General features: G+C 43.1%; 1 protein-coding gene across 6 annotated transcripts in view; it reads left to right on the forward strand.

Annotated features, from left to right (window-relative positions):
* The first annotated feature begins 5258 nt into the window (after window positions 1-5258).
* tex9 (testis expressed 9) overlaps window positions 5259-20645 on the forward strand; it is a 91940-nt gene continuing 76553 nt past the window's right edge. For 3 of the 6 annotated variants that reach the window (XM_073032886.1, XM_073032885.1, XM_073032888.1), the window contains exons 1-4: window positions 5259-5327; window positions 15667-15761; window positions 15898-15961; window positions 20100-20176. In XM_073032886.1, the coding sequence (XP_072888987.1) occupies window positions 5298-5327; window positions 15667-15761; window positions 15898-15961; window positions 20100-20176 (266 nt within the window). In that variant the 5' untranslated portion in view covers window positions 5259-5297. Of the gene's footprint in view, window positions 5328-6066; window positions 6203-15666; window positions 15762-15897; window positions 15962-20099; window positions 20177-20645 lie in introns of all 6 variants that reach the window. The other 3 variants (XM_073032889.1, XM_073032890.1, XM_073032891.1) reach the window with 3 other exon arrangements.

A 20645-nucleotide genomic window follows, 5' to 3' on the forward strand; every position in this document is an offset into this window, starting at 1 on the left:
GAATTCAAATGAATGAAGGACAGTGGAACTAGACAAACCAAGTTCCTTTGTTCTTGTGAATGAGGACAGGAATGGAGGCTGCCATTTTGTGAAACTGCAGTGCATCCTGTGAACTGGTTTTGCTTGGCTGAACCAGTGTTTAGGAGTAGGGGCAATGATGTCCAGGAAATCTGATGGACTCCAGACCATTTCCAAATGAGAAGTTATTTGTGAGGTGTTCTTTGGTGTGATATAACATGCAGATTTGTGAATGGTGTGGTCTGTGTCTGCCCTGAGTGATTTGAGCTGGTTACTGGTTTGGGAACTGATTTAGAACAAATACACATCAGTTACCAATTGTTGCTAGTGAAAGAAAGGCAATAAATGGATGTTGGCCAATAAGGTGTTATAGGTCCGTCAGATGGCCCACAGACAATAACACTGAAATGCAACGTTTGAACTGGTAAGGAATGAATATAAAAGCAGAGGCTCTGGTTCCAAAAATAGTGATAATTCTCCAACCCCCAGAGACACACCATCGTACATGTGGAGGACCCCGTGGACACATGAAGATTAGATCGGGACCACGAGGAACACCTGTCCAGCATTGTCTCCCTTTCCCAGTATTACCTTTCCTTTTCCTTTACAGTTAATGGAGGGTCAGAAAAACTTAGCAGGTGTGCACACAGGTATTCGGGTGTGTAAATTCATGTGCTCTTCCATTGAGACAATAAAGGTGCTTGTTGGTAATTACAGGTCCTTCTCTGAGTGTCTCTGATCATTATTATTAAGGGGTAGATCCTTGTAACAGAACTAAAGGAGAGTTATTGGACATCTGAGAAGAAATAGGTTGCAGAAGGGAAAATGAGGGCTGATAGGACTGCTCTGTTGGGAGTCATTCTAGACATGTCAGACTGGATAGCATCCTAGTGTACAATTCACATAAGCTCATCTGATATTTACCATCATCAGTCATGCACCCACCAACGTCAATGTTAATACACCTAATGAAGTCACCGGTTGTGCATAATATTTCCTCACCTACCAGCCCTGGGGAGACCCTGAGCTTCCAGTTGCCTGTTTTGTTCATTTATCATCTGACTCTCACTCTGATCTTTCTATCTGCTTTATGACAATGTGGACCACCACAAGCTCAAGGAATATCTCATGTCTCGTCTGTGCATGCGGTAGCCTACAGAACTCAATAAGTAATACTCTGAATTCAGATAACTCACTCTTTCTTTCTGTTTGTATCAGTACTGACCACTTGTGCTTGCTATTCTTCCACTCCTGTTTTTTACCCCTGGCCTGCTCAGCACGTTCCAGTGGGCCGGACTGCAGAACATAATGTGGATCATTGGAAGATTCCTGATAAGAAATGTGATATTTCTAGGAAATACACGTGTTATGTTCACCCCCAGGGAGACAGACAGTTATCATGACAGCACTATCTGGAGGAATGGATCCTGGGGAACGTTTTACTTCCCTTCCTTCAGATCGCTATTTCAGAACAAGCATAACTGCCCAGTCTGGCCACAACAAAAGCCATGTAATCATCATAATCGTTATAGGAAAAGTTACACTCTCTGAAAACAAGATCCTGGTGCCTGTATCAGTCCAGGGCACCCCAAAGCATGCACCCAGCAGCTCTGAAGAGCATAATTGTAAACTGCCTTCTACACAAACATGAGATTTAAAAGTAACAGCAGGTGCCACTAGAAGAGCAGCATGAAAGCCTAGAAATGAGACACAAGGTGAAGACCAACAGAGAGAGAGAGAGAGAGAGAGAGAGAGAGAGAGAGAGAGAGAGAGAGAGAGAGAGAGAGAGAGAGAGAGAAGTAAGCCCACGTATAATACTGTCAGTATCTCTGGGAAAAGCAAAGGCAAAAATCATTGTCTGCACAGACACTAAGTGATTCACTGATAGAGAGATGCATTTTCATGTGGTGTCTCAAGTTCCATGTTAGCTTCACTACCTTAACTCCAGCACAGATTGTCAGTAACTAAACAGGAAGTCCTGATAACATATTATTCTTTGCACTGCATCTGCATTGACCATAAATATACTGTATCAGTGACCCATTTAGACAAGTGGCTTGCCTGGCCCATTCTTAGTTTGTCCTGACATATCATGTAAAGATATAATTTGTTTTCCATTGCTCAAATGAGTGGAGATTTCCACATTTGAAGGAGACAACTTGAGTCATCCCCTGCATTCCTCCTACAGCAGACCCAGGTGGTCTTCAGGCCACCTCCCTTCTGCTGTTTATCTCACTGATAAGAACCCGAGTCTTTCACAAGATCCTGGGGCATTTGTCCTGCCCCTTGCAACCACTCTCCTTTGTGACAGCCCATTCTATGCGTGGTTGAGGTGAGCAATGGAAAGTAACCAGCTTGTATCTGCTGAAATTAACTTTAAGGTTTGATGCCCCTCTCTGATAGATGGCAGAAAATTGTTGGAAGCTGTATCCAATTCAATATGGTCCTGTAGGGAATTACACAGTCTCAGTTTGATTCGAGTGGTAAACCATCACATTTCTGTGATTAATCTCCTCTTTTGTCAACTTCCTGATTTGGCTTGGGAGATGTACAACCTGGAAACAAGTCAGTCAGCTCATCACCGATGAGCATTGGGCATGACGGAATGACCGATGGGCATTCATCTGCATTAATCCTATCGCCCAGAACTTGGTCCATACCCCTCAATACCTTAAGTCATCAAGTTCTTATCTACAGATTTAAATGCTGTCAGCAACCCCATTTCTGCTACACTCTTGGGCAGTGCATTCCAGGCACTCTCCACTCTCTGGGTTAAAAAGGTTCTCCTCATATCCCCTTACCTTAGATCTTTTATTTGTTGTCCTCCGATACAGAAGACTTACTGCAGACTACTCCATTAATACCCCTCATAATTTTATATACCACAAGCATGTTCATTTTTTTTTACCTCCTCTGGTCCAAGAAGAAGAGATCTTGGCAAATCTCTTCTTCATACTCTCTAATATTATCATATCCTTCCAAGGTCCCTCTGTTCGTCAATGCTCCCTAAGGCCCATGTCATAGTCCCCCTGGAATATTTCACCTCCCATCCCTCTGGATCGAATGCTACCTGCCATTTCACTGACACATCAATTTCTCTCTGTAGCCTAAGACTACCTATCCATGACTATGTAATCTTTGTGTCATCTGTGATCATACTTCCCTTGTCCACATCCAAATCATTCACATACAATATATTAGTAGCAGCAGGGGTCCCAGCACTGATCCCTTTGGGATGCTACTAGTAACAGGCATCCAATCACCAAAACAATGCTCTGCCATCACACTCTATGTCCTACTGCTGAAGCCATTGTGGAATTGGCTTCTCAAATTGCCCAGAATCACAGGGACCATTACATTTGGACCGCACTTCCATGTGGCCCTTGTGAAAGACCTTATTTAGCACCATGTAAAACACATCCACTGTTTCTTCCCTCATCTATACAGTTCAAAAATTCGATCAGATTGGTCAGACAGGATCTGCCCTTGACAAAGGCATATTGACCCTGTCATCCTACATAATAAATAATCCTGTCCCACAGCATTTTCTCCAATAACTTCCTTATTGTTGATATAACGCTCACAGGTTTCAAATTACCAGGCTTTTCTCTGCTGCCCTTCTTCAAAAGGTGGAGAAGCTGCTGGTTCATGTCTTTTCCCTTGGAGAGGCCGCTGGTTCATGTCACTTCCTGTAGAGGGGCTGCTGGTTTGAGTCACTGCCGGATTAGGTCACTGCTGGTTCAAGTTGTGGTCTTTGGCAGGGCCGCTGGTCCTGTTGCTCTCGGAGATGTTATCGGAATTCTGAGATTTATGGGTTGGACTGCAATTCATGTTAACTGTAGTTCATATCGGCCTCACTTGTGTCCAACGAGGCTTTAAAAATCTAACCTCGAGCCCCAGCAATCTCTTCCCCTGCCTCCCACTGAGCACTGGAATAGATCCCACCAGGCCCTGACAATTGATTTATCTATAAGCCTTCTAAGACATCAAGTATGCCCTTTTTATTTATTAGGAGTAAATCTCATCTTCCTCTGGTGGATCAGGAAATTTAAATGAAGATACAAAAAATCTTCAAGCTGTGTGATGATATTGGGTTTGCTGACCGCTAAGCACTAAACTCAAAGAAAGACTTTAAGTCCTGTCAGATATAAAAAGCATGAGTGCTCTTACTAAAGGGACATTATACTGTAACTACCCAATCTTCAGAGACTAGTTAACTTCCCTGTTTATTCTCATCCTTCGCAATGTTCCTTATCCCATTCCTAATAAGCCTGAATTGTTGTCAACATTTAAACCATTTTTCTGTCACTTGGGTGACTTTGCATGCACATGATGTTTCCTCAGATACTCTCTTTACACAATCTGAAAGCTTTTTGAAGACACAGTTCCCAGCTAACCACAATTAATGCTGTAAAGCTAACTTCGAGTACATAAACCTTCCAATATTAATAGATCAGTTATTGTTATGCTAAATGATATTATCTTTCTGGTATGTCAGCTTCCTTGAACTAAGTAACTTAGTCAGCATTGTCTGTTTTGAAAATGATGAAGTGACTAAGTGACTCTTGTCTTCTAGCTAGCAGCTGTGCAGATGAAAACACAGTAAAAGTGACTGTCAGTGTAGTTCGGAGGTGTGGAGTGTAAACGTGAAGTGGTAGTACAGGGATTATGAAGGGTGCTGAGGGGTTGGGGAGACGAGTGGCTGTTGTGTAGATGGTGGCGGTGGGGTGGGTTACTCGGTGCAACGCCCTTTTGAAAGACGTGATTAATGCTGCTTCCACGACCCTTACAGGTAATGCATTCTACGTTTCAACGGCACAGATGTTCATCGTGTCCCCACCCCCCAATTCTGAAACGTGAATCATAACATTCATGATTTTAAGCATCACTCTTAAGGAATGGACAAGCCTGATGTTGTTTACTCCACTGAGAACCACGGTTTGAAAGACAGCTGAGAGAGGGAAATACTTCTTTAACAGAGTTCTCTCTTTCAGCAAACTATAGATGTTTGATTTTTGAATAAAGTCAAAGCAGAGGGATAACATGTTGATAGGGGAAGGGGGTCGGCCATGGTCCTACTGAAATGCGCACATAAACATCGTCCATGGACCCCCCACCCGCTCCAAAACCCGACAGGTTTTGTTCTCAAATCAGTCCGACTATCTATGACGTCAGGTCTCCGCCACAGCTCATTGGTCAGCGGGCGATCCTCCCGCCTGCTGCAAACCTCGCGACGTTTCTGTAGCGCGTCACCCTGGAAACCAGACGACGGAGACGCCATGGACAGTCGGCGGCGGCCGGTGGGCTCGGTGAGGAGCGGGGTGGGGACAGTGGGGCTTCTCCGGGAGTCACTTCCCGAAACTGGGTCACTCGCTGGTGTGTCCTGCCTTTTACTGGAGCAGAGGGAGTGGAGCTGCACAGGGGCCTAACCCCAGGCCCGAGGGGACATGGGCTTCAGATGGCCCTTTGATGCTTATTAAATATATAACCTTCCGTGAATTAAATTCATGGACTTCAACCTTCTGGGGCTAAGATTTCTATCTGAGCACCAGCTAAACATGGGTTAATATTGGCCCCTCTTCCCCTTCCACTACTCCCCAACCCCGGGACTGCCAGGTTCCCTCGTCACCTCTTGGGTCGTCGGAGCCTCGTTCTTCCTCCCACCCCACCTTCCCTGAACACCTCTACTCTCCCCTCTTCTCGACGCCACCAACACTTCCCATCCCTCCCGCCCACCCCCACCCCCACCCCCCTATTGCCGCGTCTTTGGCACGGATTCCCCAACCTGCACCCATGCCCTCCTCTCACATCTCCAACACTCCTCCTCGTCTTGGACACCCCGCTCCGGTTTTCTGCCTACCCTGTGTCTTTTCATCTCTAATTGCCGACGAGACTTCAAGACCTCGACCAGCACTCCTCTTCCCTTACCTCCTCCGAACGCACTGCCTTTCACCCTCTCTGCATTAATGGAAGCCTCACCATCAGAGCCGCAGACTGACCTCTGGCTTACGGAGGCCAGACACTTTCTCTTACTTGTTCTTTGAAAAGGACCTCACTCAGGGCCATCAAGAAATTGTCTGAGTCACCATCACCAACTTCATCAACCCTGGAGATCTCCGATGGACTGCCACCAACTGCATAGTTTCTTATATCCTTCTCAAGAATCATAAACCTGACTGTCCAGGTAGGCCCATTGTTTCTGCCTACTCTGTGTACCTCATCTCCATTTTATTCCCCTTGGTTTAGTCACTTCCCACCTACATCTGCAATACTTCCCATGATCTTGTTTTCCACAACTTCCAATACTTTTGTCCTGATCACCTCAGTTTCACCATGGATGTCCATAAGACATAGGAGCAGAATTAGGTCATCTGACCCATCGTCTGCTCCTCCATTCAATCATGCCTGATCCTTTTCTCCCCCTCCTCAACCCCAGTTTCCGGCCTTCTCCCCATATCTTTTGATGCCATATCCAATTAAGAACTTACCAAGCTCTGCCTTATGAACTGGCCTCCACAGCTGCATGTGGCAATAAATTCCACAAATTCACCACCCTTTGGCTAAAGAAATTTCTCTGTGTCTCTGTTTCGAAAGGGCAGCCCTCTATCCTGAGGCTGTGCCATCTTGTCCTAGACTCTCCCACCATGGGAAACATTCTTTCCACATCTACTCTGTCTAGGCCTTTCAACATTCGAAAAGTTTCAATGAGATTCTCTCCCCCTCCCCCCAATCCTTCTGAATTCCAGCAAGTATGGACCCAGAGCCATCAAAAGTTCCTCATATGATAGCCAGTTAATTCCTGGAATCATCCTTGTGAACCTCCTCTGGACTCTCTCCAATGCCAGCACATCTTTTCTAAGATGAGGGGCCCAGAACTGTTCACAATACTCAAGGTGAGGCCTCACCGGTGCCTTATAAAGTTTCAGCACCACATCCCTGCTCTTGTATTCTAGACCTCTTGAAATGAATGCTAACATGGCATTTGCCTCCCTCACCACCGACTCAACCTGCAAGTTAACCTATAGGGTGCTCTGCACAAGGACCCCCAAGTCCTTCTGCATCTCAGATTTTTTGGATTTTCTCCCCGTTTAGAAAATAGTCAGCACATTTATTTCTACTACCAAAGTGCATGCCCATGCATTTTCCAACATTGTATTTCATTTGCCACTTTCTCGCCCATTCTCCTAATCTGTCTTAAGTCCTTCTGCATCCTACCTGTTTCCTCAACACTACCTGCCCTTCCACCAAGCTTCATATCATCTGCTAACTTGGCAACAAAGCCATCTATTCCATCATCTAAATCATTTATATACGGCATAAAAACAAGTGGTCCCAACACTGACCCTTGCGGAACACCACTAGTCACTGGCAGCCAACCAGAAAAGGATCCTTTTATTCCCACTCACTGCCTCCTACCAATCAGCCAATGCTCTAACCATGTTAGTAATTTTCCTATAATACCATGGGCTCTTACCTTGGTAAGCAGTCTCATGTGGCACCTTGTCAAAGGCCCTTTGAAAGTACAAATATACAATATCCACTGCATCCCCTTTATCCTTGCTGTAACCTCCTCAAAAAATTCCAACAGGTTTGTCAGGCAGGATTTTCCCTGAAGGAAGCCATGTGGACTTTGTACTATCTTGTCCTGTGTCACCAAGTACTCTGTCACCTCATCCTTAACAATTGACCCTAACATTTTCCCAACCACTGAAGTCAGGCTAACTGGTCTATAATTTCCTTTCTGCTGCCTTCCTCCTTTCTCAAAGAGTGGAGTGGCGTTTGCAAATTTCCAGTAGTCTGGCAGCATGCCAGAGTCCAATGATTTTTGAAAGATCATTTCTAATGCCACCACAATCTCCAGCACTACCTCTTTCAGAATCCTAGGGTGCAGTACATCTGGTGACTTTTGTACCTTTACATCTTTCAGCTTTTTGAACACCTCTGTTGTAATAGTAACTGCATCCACTTCTCTTCCTTCACACACTACAACATCAGGCATTCTACTAGTATCTACTACAGCGAAGACTTGCAGGATACACAGTTAGTTTATCAACCATCTCCTTGTCCCTTATTATTATTTCTCCTGCCTCATTTTCTTGTGGTCCTATATCCACTCTCATTTTTATTTTTATCGTACTTGAAAAAGTTTTTACTATCCACTTTGATATTATTTGCTAGCTTGCTTTCCTGTTTCATCTTTCCCCTTCCAATAAGTTTTTTTGGTTGCTCTCTAGGTTTTGAAAATCTTCCAAATCCTCTTATCGTCCCACTAATTTTTGCTTTGTTGTATGCCCTTTCTTTTGCTTTTGCAATAGCTTTGACCTCCCTTTGTTGTTCTTATTTTACTGTTTGAGTACGTATTTCTTCATTTTTGGAATACAAATGTCCTGCACCTTCCTCATTTTTCCCAGCAACACGTGCCATTGCTGCTCTGCAGACATCCCTGCCAGCATCTCCTTCCAATTTATTTTGGCCAACTCTTCTCTCATACAACTGTAATTTCCCTTACTCCACTGAAATACCGCTACATTAGACCTTAGGTTCTCCCTATTAAATTTCAAGTTGAACTCAGTCATATTGTGATCACTGGTTTCGAAGGGTTCTTTTACCTTTAGCTCCCTAATCGCCTTCGGTTCATTACATTACACTCAATCCAGTGTAGCTGATTCCCTAGTAGGCTCAATGACAAGCTGCTCTAAAAAGGCATCTCTTAGGCATTCAACAAACTCACTCTCTTGAGATCCATTACCAACCTGATTTTCCCAATTGACCTGCATGTTAAAATCTCCCATGACTACCATAACTTTGCCCTTTTGACAAGCCTTTTCTAGTTCCTGTTGTAACCTGTGGTCCACCTCCCAGCCATCAATTTCCTTTTACCCTTGCAGTTTCTTAACTCAACCCACAACGTCTTCCAATCCTATGTCACATCTTTCTACTGTTTTGATGCCGTTCTTTGCTAGTAGAGCCACTCCACCCCCTCTGCCTGCCTACCTTATCACTCTGATATAATGTATAACCTTGCACATGCAGCTCCCAACTACAACCATCCTTCAGCCACCATTCAGTGATGGCTACAACATCATACTTGGCAATCTGTAGTAGTGCAACAAGATCATCCACCTTATTTCTTGTACTATGTGCACTTAGATACAACACCTTGAGTATTGTATTTGCTATCCTTTCTGATTTTGCATCCCTAATGTTTTGATACTCAGCCTGTTGTCTGCAATTAAGTCCCATCACCTGGCTGCCCTTCCTGACAGTCTGACTGCATGCTATCTTGACTTTTTTACCATCTGTCTTATCCTTAGTCCTTTCACTCTGGTTCTCACCTCCCTGCCAAATTAGTTTAAACCCTCCCCAACAGCTCTAACAAACTTGCCCGCAAGAATATTGTTCTCCCTGGGGTTCAAGTCCAACCTGTCATTTTTGAACAGGTCATACCTCCCCCAGAAGAGATCCCAGTGATCCAAGAACCTGAAGCCCCGTGCCTTGCGCCAGCTTCTCAACCACGCACTTATCTGCCTGTTTCTGCCCTCATTGGCGCATGGCACAGGTAGCAATCCAGCAGGAGGCTCTGCTTCTCAGCTTTCTATTTAGCTCTCTAAATACTCTTTTCAGGACCTCTTTGCTTTTTTTCCCTATGTCATTGGTACCAATATGTATCAAGACATCTGGCTGCTCTCCCTCCCTCTGCAAAATGTTGTGAATGTGATCTGAGATGTCCTTGGCGCTGGCAACTGGGAGGCAACATACCATCCGGGTGTCCTGTTCACGTCCACAGAATCTCCTGCCTGTTCCCTCACTATTGAGCTCCCTTTCACTACCACTCCCTTTTGCATCATGGCCAAATGCTTGGTGCCTGTAACTCGGTTGCTGTGGCATTCTTCTGGGAGGTCATCCCCCACAAAAGTATCCAAAGTGATATACTTATTAAGGAGGGGAATGACCACAGATGTGCTCTGCTCTAACTGCCTATTTCCATTTCTCCTGACAGTCACCTAGCTACTCGTCTCCTGCAACACTGGGGTGACTACTAACCCTGTAACTTTGATCAATTATCTCCTCACTCTCCCATACAAGCCAGAGGTCATCCAGTTGTTGCTCCAGATCCCTAACACGGTCTTCAAGGAGCTGCAGCCGGATGCACTTCACACAGTTGTAGTTCCTTGGGATACTCTGGGTCTTCCAGTTCTCCAACATCTGGCATGAAGAATACACCACAGCTATTTAAATAGTACAGTAAGAGAGGAAAAAAAACTAAAAGGAAACCTTAACAGGTGCCTTACACAGAGCTGAAGCTTCTTTTGATTCAAAGCCTGTCGCTTCTAGTCTCGCCACTGGCCTACTCCTGACAATGGCTGCTCTGCTTATCTCTTCTATACTGATAGGCCCCGTACAATGGACGTACGCCCGCGAAGCTCTCTTTTTAAATAATTGCCACAGACCTGTGAGAAATACCTCTTCGTAAAGCTCTGTTGATGCTGTTGATAATGCCGTGTACAAATCCCTTTACAGTTCTATTCCCCCTCGAGAAGACCTTAAAGCTTTCCGCTTCTTTTTCGACATTAGACCCTACCGGTTCCCTTCCACCATCTGAACATCCTCCCTCACTTCATTTTCCTGCCACCTTAACTGGGATAGAGGGACAGGGATAACAGGGATCCCTTAATTGGTATAACAGGATTCATCTTGTCATCACCTACCACTCCATGAGCCTTCACATCCAGCACATCATTCTCCACAACTTCTGCCTTCTTCAAACACCTCTTTACCTCCTTTATGCTTTCAGATTTCCACAGGGATCACTCCCTCCATAATTCCCACCTAATCTCCCTACTGGCACTTAACCCTGCAAGTGGAAAAAGTGCTACACCTGCCCATTCTCCTCCTCCCTTGCCTCCATTCAGGGTCCTTTGTTGAACACCTTTGCTCCATTCTCAAAAATCAGGATTTCCTGGTGGCCAAACACTTTTACTCCAATCCCCATTCCCATTCTGATATGTTGCTCTATGCCCTTCTCTACTGCCATGATGAGGCCACTTTCAGGTTGGAGGAGCATCATCTCATATTCTGTCTCAGTTGTATCCTGACCTGATGGCATGAACATCAATTTCTCCATCCTCTGGTAATTTCACCTCCCTCTTCCCTCATCTTTAATTTCCCCCTCTGGCCCCCTCTTGCTTCTCTTCTCTGCACCTGCCTATCACCCCCCCCTTCCTTTCTGTACTCCTTTCCTTTTTCCAATGGTCCACTCTCCTCTCCTATCAGATTCCTTCTAGTCTAGCTGTTTACCTTTTCCACCTATTACCTCCCAGCTTCTTACTTCCATCCCCCTCCCACAGCTAGCTGGCTTCACCTATTACATTCCAGTTTGTACTCCTTCCAATCCCCCCATCTTCTTATTCTGGCATCTTTCCCCTTCTTTTCCTGGCCCAATGAGGGGTCTCGGTCTGAAACATCAACTGTTTATTCATTACCATAGATCCTACTTGACCTGCTGAGTTCCACTAGGCTTTTATGTGTGTTGCTCTGGATTTTGAGCATCTGCAAAATCACTTGTGTTTATGGGTTAATGTTTATTAGGTTTTTTATTCACTGTCATTTGATCAATGTAGGTTTGTCACCACGATAGCTGGGACTTATGCAGATTAAATTTCAACAAAATAAAGACAAACACGGGCTGATAAGACCAGAAAATACTGAGGTTATTTTCTTCCATAACAATGGCACTTATTTTTGGTGAATAGTCACACTTATGTCATAATGTTGGGTCATTAAGCAAGACCATATAAAAAATATTTATTGTACTCTCTTGAATCAACTTTTGGCCATCAACTGGCTTCATGGCTGTGGATTCACTTTCGTGAATTTCCGTTCTGAATGTCATTTGCTTAGTTTTATTGTTTGCATGTTTTTTTTCTTCTGCACATTGGGTGTTTGATGTTCTAAAGTGGTTTGCATTCATTGAAATACTCTTGAAACTTAAACCTGACACAAACTTCAGTCTCCAGCTATTGACCCCGTTTATCTTCCTGGCAATTGTAAGAAAGTTCAATCAGATTGTTTGCAACAGTAGTATCATATTTCACCTAAGATGAACTTCAGTTCATTATATACATGCCATCACAAAGACAGACAGTTCATTTCTATTTGATTTTTTTTTTGTGCCTCAGCTCTTTTGCTGAAGGTCTCATTCATGCTTTTGTTACCTCAATACTTAACTGTTTATTGCAGTTTTGGATGGCCTCTTTTTTTCCCAGTAAAGGTCATCCAAAACTCTGCTGTCTGCCTCATAATTTTCATTGAATTATAGATGCAGCAGGCAATGGAAGAGGCTTGAATACAAGAAAATGTTTTCTAATAATTATATAGGGCCTTGATGAAAGTCACCTGGGATAATGTGTACACTTTTTGTTTTGGTTTCTAAATAAGATACTGTACTTGTTTTCTAGTTTTGGAGGAAGCACAGCAAAGATTCATGAATAATGGGTGAATGGTATTAAGCCGACCAGAATATTAGTTCACTGCAACATTCTGGGCCGAAGGGCCTGTTTATGTGCTGCGTTGCTCTATGTTCTACTAGCCCTCTGCACAATTTAGAAGAATGAGGGGTGACCTAGTTGAAGCATACAAACTTCTTAAAGAGCCAGGCAGGGTGACTACAGAAAGAATATTTTCGCTTACTGTGGAGTCCAGAACTGGGCTTTATTATCTCAGGATGAAGAGGCTGGCCATTTAAGAGTGAAATGGGGAAAGATTTCTTCACTCAGACCATGGGGAATCTCTGAAATTCTGTATCCTGGATTGTTGTTGAGGCTTACTGAATAATTGAATTCAAAATTGAGATACATAAATACAGTAGATATGTGGATAGGGCAGGAAGGTTGTATCAAGGTAGATGAGTCACCTACTTCGCTCCTATTTCAGGTTTTTCCATCACTCCTGCACTTTCTGGTCTATCTTGCTCCCAATAAACAAACATCACATAGTTATTACTTTGTTGGCTACACCCTTATTATCTTCAGCTGCTTCATTCCTTATAATTTCTATGTCAGTTACCTCTAAGGTATCAGCAGTCTTCCAATTTTATCCTCTTTATCAAGCTTCAATTTAATCACTTCATTGCTGAAAGCAGTGCCATGAGTTGTCAAGGCCTTGTACTCTGGAATTCTCTCCAAAGTACTTCTGCCTCTCATTTTTTCCAATTCTTTTTTATGTCACTCCCTAAAACCCACTTTTGACCAAGTTTTATTTTCATCTGCTGTAATATCATCTAATGTATTTTTTAAAAAAGTTAACATTTGTGGAATGCTTTGTACCGAAAAGGCATTGCATGAATGGAAGTTAGCACTGTTATAAGAAAACTGATGATGAACGGTAGTGGCAGCAAAGATAATTTAGTTGAGAAAGAATTTTGGTGGGACTCTGCAAGGAACCTACCTAATCATTTTCAAAACACCCTGTTTGAAAGTTTGCACCTCCAGCAGTGCACCACTCTCTAAATGCAGAGGCGATAAATATACTTTTATTGAATATGGTAAAACTCATGATAAATGCACACAAAGTGCTGTGGGCAGCATCTCTGTGAATGAATAGGAAATGAACTTATGGAAAGTTCATGTTTGGGACTGAGACCCTTCATCAGGACTGGAAAGGAATGGGGAGGCCAGTAGAATGAAAAGGTAGGGGTAGGGGAAGAAGGACAAGCTAAAAGGTGATAGGTAGAAAAGGTAAAGGGCTGCAAAAGAAGGAACCTGATGGGAGAGTAGAATGGAGCATGGGAGAAAGAGAAGAAGAGGTACCAAGGAGGTCTGATAGGTGGGTGACGAGGTAAGAAGCCAGATTGGGAAGGGAAGGGGGAGGGAGAAAAATTGCTGGAAGGAGAAAATTGATGTTCATGTCATCAGGTTGGAAGCTATCTGGATGGAATATATGGTGTTGCTCCTCCACTCTGAGAATGGCCTCATGGTCACAAAAGAGGAGACCATGTTGGAACCGGAACGATAGGAATTAAAATAGTTGGACACTGGGAAATTCTGGTTTTGGCAGATGGAGCAGAGGTGCTCGACAAAGCGATCTCCCAATTTACATCAAGTCTCACCAGTGTAGAGGAGCTGTGTCTGGAGCACTGGATACAATAGACAGCACTCTGATAATCCATTTGACCACTTGGAAATTCCAGTGGCTTGTCATCTGACTCACCAGGTGATATTTGGCACTATTCCTGTCCACTTTCTGGGTCCGAGGTTCCCATGAAACACATCCTCACAAAGGTCCAAGATCTTGCCCTCCCTGCCCATTAATTGGGACTTAGGTTTCTACCATCCCATCAACACGTACAAACAAGCTGGATGAACTCAGCAGGTCAGGCAGCATCCGTTGAAACGAGCAGTCAACGTTTCAGGCCGAGACCCTTCGTCAGGACTGAAGAAGGAGGGGGCAGGGGCCCTATAAAGAAGGTTGGGGGAGAGTGGAAGGTGCAATGTGAAAAACCAATCAGGAAAGATCAAGGGGTGGGGGAGGGGAAGCAGGGAGGGGATAGGCAGGAGAGGTGAAGAAGGAATGTAAGGGGATATAAGGTTGTCACCCACTTCAACACTGCTTCACATTCCTATTCGGATATGTCCATACATGGCCTCCTCTACTGCCATGACGAGGCCACACTCAGGTTGGAGGAGCAACACCTCATATACCGTCTAGGTAGTCTCCAGCCCCTTGGTATGAACATCGAATTCTCCAACTTCCGGTAATTCCCTCCCTCTCCCTTCCCCCTTCCCCCATCCCACTTTCACTCTGCCTCCTCTTCCAGCTGCTTATCACCTCTCTCATGATTTTGCCGCCTTCTGCTACCCATAGTGCTTTCCCCTTACATCCTTCTTCACCTCTCCTGCCTATCCCCTCCCTGCTTCCCCTCCCCCACCCCTTGATCTTTCCTCTGATTGGTTTTTCCCCTGGCACCTTCCACTCTCCCTCCACCTTCTTTATAGGGCCCCTGCCCCCTCCTTCAGTCCTGACGAAGGGTCTCGGCCCGAAACGTTGACTGCTCATTTTAACGGATGCTGCCCGACCTGCTGAGTTCATCCAGCTTGTTTGTACGTGTTGATTTGAACACAGCATCTGTAGTGTACTTTGTGTTTTGTACCGTCCCATCTACTTGCTGGGTCTCTGGTTCCTATGCACATGTTGAGGATGTGTGTGCTCATTCTCTGGCCACTTGCTGCAGACCCAGTTCCCTCACTCCCTTGTTCCTTCTCACATGTTCTATTAACAGGTTCACTGAAGTGTTACTGCGTAACATCTTTGTTTAAAAAAAATGATTTAAAGGTGTGTTGGAGTGTAAAAAAAACTATCCGATAGTCCGGAATATCATCTTGTCCAGCACCACCAAAATCCTGAGCCTGCCAGAGATTAACCAGACTTTCACTGTAGAATGAACATGAAGTGTATGTAAGTAGGGAGTGTTATGTTTCACATATCCAGACTACAGCTTGTTGTAATAGATTCAACCTAACAGCATGTTTCATAATTACTTGTTCAGGTTTTCCTGATTGTGTTTCATCAATTTATTTCTTTTTTCACCACTGATACAAAAAGAAGTTCAATGATTTTTTTTGTATTGGTTTTGGGTTCTTTTAAATCCAGGCAAAGAAAGCTCTTTCCAGTAGACCTGGCTCCTTTCCATCAGCTTCAGGAAAGAAAGCTCCTCCAGATTTACTTGCTAAAGAAGAAGAGTACAAGTACGAATATTTTTCCACATTAATTTATATGCTATATGTGCTAATTCATTGTCTGAATTCTGTTTTAGTTTGAATATGCAATCAGTGTTATGTAAGAAATGAAATTATTTTAATGTAACATTTCATATATAATTAGGAAATTAAATGCAGAGCTGGAAGCAAAAACAGCTGAACTGGTTCGGCAAGCTGAAGAAGTTATGGTGAGTTTAGCTGACAAGTGAAGGATAATATTTCAAATTGCTCTTCTGTTCTGTCATTACAGGGATTTTTTTCTTGCTTCTTCCACAGAATTTTTTTCCTGTTTTAGTGGAAAGGAACTAATACAGAATTTAGATGTTGCCTTAATGCTCTCTTTGGTTGATTTAATAATATGTACAATGAGCAGTATGGAAAAGTGCTGTCAGTTTATGATTTGTATGACTTCAAAGTTCATTGAAGTGCAAATTTTTAATTAGAAATCTGCAGCATTGTGTGTTTCGATTATGGAATAATTGCTTAATATCTAATTAATATTCATACCGTTGGACTTGAGTCATGCTTTAAAATGTACTAGTAAAATAGTGCCTCCAAATAGTGATTTATCTCACAGACAGTATGCTTTTTGCCTTTTTAACTGTGCATTACATTACCTATACTTAAAAACATTATATGGTGGCAAGGCTAGGTAATCTTAATCCCTGGAGAATGAAGCTTTTATATTATTTTATTCTAATCCCTTTCAGCAAATCTTCTAACACTTTTTTGGTGACGGTTTGGATGTCTTAACCTGTCTCATGCTTGAGAGCCAGGGTTATTAAATATATTTTAAATCATTTGTTAATTTGGGATTGAAATGTCAAGAGGGGTTTACCAACATTTGATATACCTGTCAGCTAAATGTAGACAATGACTATGAGAGTGCAGAATTTTGACAGACAGGCAGACATACTTTATTGATCCTGAGGGAAATTGGGTTTCATTACAGTCGTACCAACCAAGAATAGGTAGAAATATAGCATATAAAACCATAAATAATTAAATAATAATAAGTAAATTAGGCCAAGCGGAAATTAGTCCAGGACCAGCCTACTGGCTCGGTGTCTGACACTCCAAGGGAGGAGTTGTAAAGTTTGATGGCCACAGGCAGGAATGACTTCCTATGACGCTCAGTGTTGCATCTCGGTGGAATGAGTCTCTGGCTGAATGTACTCCTGTGCCTAACCAGTACATTATGGAGTGGATGGGAGACATTGTCCAAGATGGCATGCAACTTGGACAGCATCCTCTTTTCAGACACCACCGTCAGAGAGTCCAGTTCCACCCCCACAACATCACTGGCCTTACAAATGAGTTTGTTGATTCTGTTGGTGTCTGCTACCCTCAGCCTGCTGCCCCAGCACACAACAGCAAACATGATAGCACTGGCCACCCCAGCCTCGTAGAACATCCTCAGCATCGTCTGGCAGATGTTAAAGGACAGTCTCCTCAGGAAATAGAGACGGCTCTGACCCTTCTTGTAGACAGCCTCAGTGTTCTTTGATTTGTGCAGCTTATTGGCACTTCTTGTAACCGGTGGAGGAACCTGAGTGTTTTCTGACTAAAGCAAGTCTGCTGCTTTGAATGTTTTCCTACCCTATCCCTTTTGCAATGCCAAGTTTATTCATGATCTTTTCCCCTCACTGCCCTTAAAACCATTCTCAGCCAGGAAAAGCAAGTGATCACCTTTGCTTATTAATTGAATCACCATCAGTACTAGCAATGTGTTCAGAGCTCTCTTTGGACTTTTATAGTAGTATCATTTCAGCAGTGTTGTAGATTTTGGGACTTTGAATATGGAACTTCGTCCAGTCCCTTGCCACCTACAACAAGGATACCTTCCATGCTCTCCACCATTTTAACAACTTTCAGTTCCCTGGCCCTCACTACCTTTTCTTCACTGTATGTTAGCAATGTTAAATTTATTTTAAACTTTTCACGTTTCACTTCAATCTGTGCCTTTTAGTATTTGAGATTTCTGCTCTTGGAAAAAGATTGATTACCAACTGTACCTACGCCAGTCATAATTTCATATACCTCTATCAAGTTGATCCTCAGCCTCTCATGCTTCAGAGAGAACAATCCAATTTTAAACATTCTGGGCTAGGAACTTTAATGTCCCTAAAATGGTGCTTCAAAGGAGCACTACAAAGGAGACCTATGCTAGCTTTGTCCAAAGTTTCCAGTATCAAAATTCCACTGTGCCCAAAATCTGAAGTGTCACCTGTAAGAAATCAAGTCTTTCAGGCTTTGTATGCACAAAGGCCTTTCCACCTCCACTTTCCATTGCAAGGGATAGAGGTGCTGAACCAAGAGAGGATTGAGTCAGCTGAAGAGAGGAAAATGTGGGAGGTGGGGAGGTGTCTGTTAGTGATGCAGCAGCTGGTGGTTAGTGATTGGGTAGAGAGCACAAATAAATGTTTTGGTAGCTCCATTTAATATCAGAGAATGTATACAGTGTACAATCTGAAACCTTGCTGTTCGCATACATCCATGAAAATAGGAGAACCCCAAAGATGAATGACAGTAAGATGGTAGAACCACAAAGCCCCCTCCCCCTGTGTACAAGCAGCAGCAAAGCTTCAACACTTCCTCCCTCCCCTCTTCCACATTTCAGCGGGAAGCATCAGCACACAGCACGCAAATAATAGCAACCTCCCCGCCCCCCCCCCCCAAGAGAGACCATGATCTGCAATCCAATAAAAGCTAATTGTTCACCCAACAGTTCAACATGCCACAGGCTCTCTTTCTGTCCCTAACAATGGACAGGGAGGTGTCTCCCCTTTTCCACAGTGAGAGGGGAGAACAACAAAACACAACAGCTTATTGATTATGAGTTTTCTGACTCAAAAACTGGCATATCGCTCTCTTCAAAATGAATACAGAGGCCCCCAACCACAGATCTGTTGCAATGCAATGTTCCTTTTCTCCTGTGATGCCTCAACCGGTGACACTGGCATGGAACCAGTTCACCTGCAGAGCCTTACCCTAAAGGCGCACATCCTGGGGATATTGAAAAAAGCCAGTCGGTAAGCTCCGGGAACAGGAACTGCAGTAAAGAACCACAGTTTGGTTGCAGCTGTAGATCACAGACTCCAACAGAACCCCATCCACCTTGAAAAGGAGGAAAAGAGACATTAAAGGAAAGTAATTAAGTTGTTTCACAGATGAGCTCGAACAAGCCACCCTCTGGCAACATCTTAGCTCCACAAATAAAGCAATGCATTTTCAGTTTATGGTGGAAGGGGTAGTGGGGGCTGATGGGAGGAGAAAACAAAAGAGCAGTTCTTCAAGTAGGGACAGCAGTTTACATTAGATTCCTTGTAAATAATGTTCTGGAAGGCCTCAACTTATCCAATAAGGCATACAAGATCCAAGTTGTTTGCACAGAATTTTGACCAAGTGATCACAAGCATCATTCTGCCAGAAGATCAGAGCAAATTTTCAGAAGAACACTATCAATGCAATTAGTATTTTACATGACAAGACTAGGAGAAATATATTATCTTCAAAACCTATTCAATAGAAATTTATTATGCCTTACCTCCACCTCCTGACACTCGGTGAGATTACCATCACTGAATTCCTCTCTGTCATTCTCCTTGGGGTTGCCATTGACCTGAAATGACAAGTATCGGTCAGAGGCTAGGAACACTGTGATGAATATCTCCCCAAAGCCTATCCACCATGTGATGAAATATTCTCCATTTGACTAAATGGGTACAGCTTTAGCAATATTCCATGAACTCAACACTATCCAAGACAATAGCCTACCTGATAGACAGCCCCATCCACAACTACTTAGTCACTCCACCACCAATGCTTAGTGGCAGCAATTTGTACCATCTACAGGATACACTGCATCAGCTCACCAAGACTCCTTAAACAGCATGTCCCAAACCCACCACCTCTACCAGCTGGAACACCACTGCCTACAAGTTGCCCTCTAAGCACATTACTGACTTGGATTGTTCTTCCTTCACCATTATTGGGTCAACATCCAGAAACATCCTGCTCAAGACCATTGTGTGCATGCCCATACCTCAAATAATGTTGTGGTTCAAGAAGGGAGCTAACCACCACCTTCTCAAGGGCAATTAGGTTTGGGTTCAGTCTGCGTAGCCACAATTAGAAATAACTTGTCTGTTCTACTTCCATTTCTCTTTTACTTAAACCATTTTGATTTAGATTGAATTTTATTATCTCATCTATTGTCTACTTTTTTAACATTCAAGTTTAGAATTAGATTTCTATGGTTTTTTTTCTGTTATGATGAACCACAGTTTTCTAAGTCGCTCTCACCAGTTGAATTTGTGTGTTTAGAAGGGACAAGAGGAAATACTGTCTCAATCAAGACCACAGTATGAAACAACTGGACCACTGGACAAAGCAAATCTGAGGTACATAATTAACTTAAGAACAAATGTACTGTTGTGAAGGAATATTATGATATATATATATATAAAAATTTGTAGGAGGTTACCTAGAATTGTTCGTCAAATTACATTTTGTTATCTCATAATTTATGTATTCTGTTCACAGTTTACCTACCCAAGTGAATAAGTTTGTAATTCCCTATTTTATGTCTTTTCTTTCTAATGTGCACCCATTCACATAACCTTCCTATATACTTTACAGACTCCCTATCTTCCTTAAACTTGCATTCCCATCTATCTTTGCCTTGTAAAGAATTCTGGCTGTAATACACTGGTCCATGTTTGTAATGTACACAGTATTCTGATTTTAAGCTGATTTTGGTATTGGATTCGTTCAATATTCATTTATACACCATTGCTAATATCAATGTCACTTTTAGAATGTTTCCAGGAAAAATAAGCACACTTATAAGTACATAGTTTTGGGAGTAAT

This window comes from Hemitrygon akajei, chromosome 30 (assembly GCF_048418815.1).
Source record: "Hemitrygon akajei chromosome 30, sHemAka1.3, whole genome shotgun sequence".
Classification (NCBI taxonomy): domain Eukaryota; kingdom Metazoa; phylum Chordata; class Chondrichthyes; order Myliobatiformes; family Dasyatidae; genus Hemitrygon; species Hemitrygon akajei.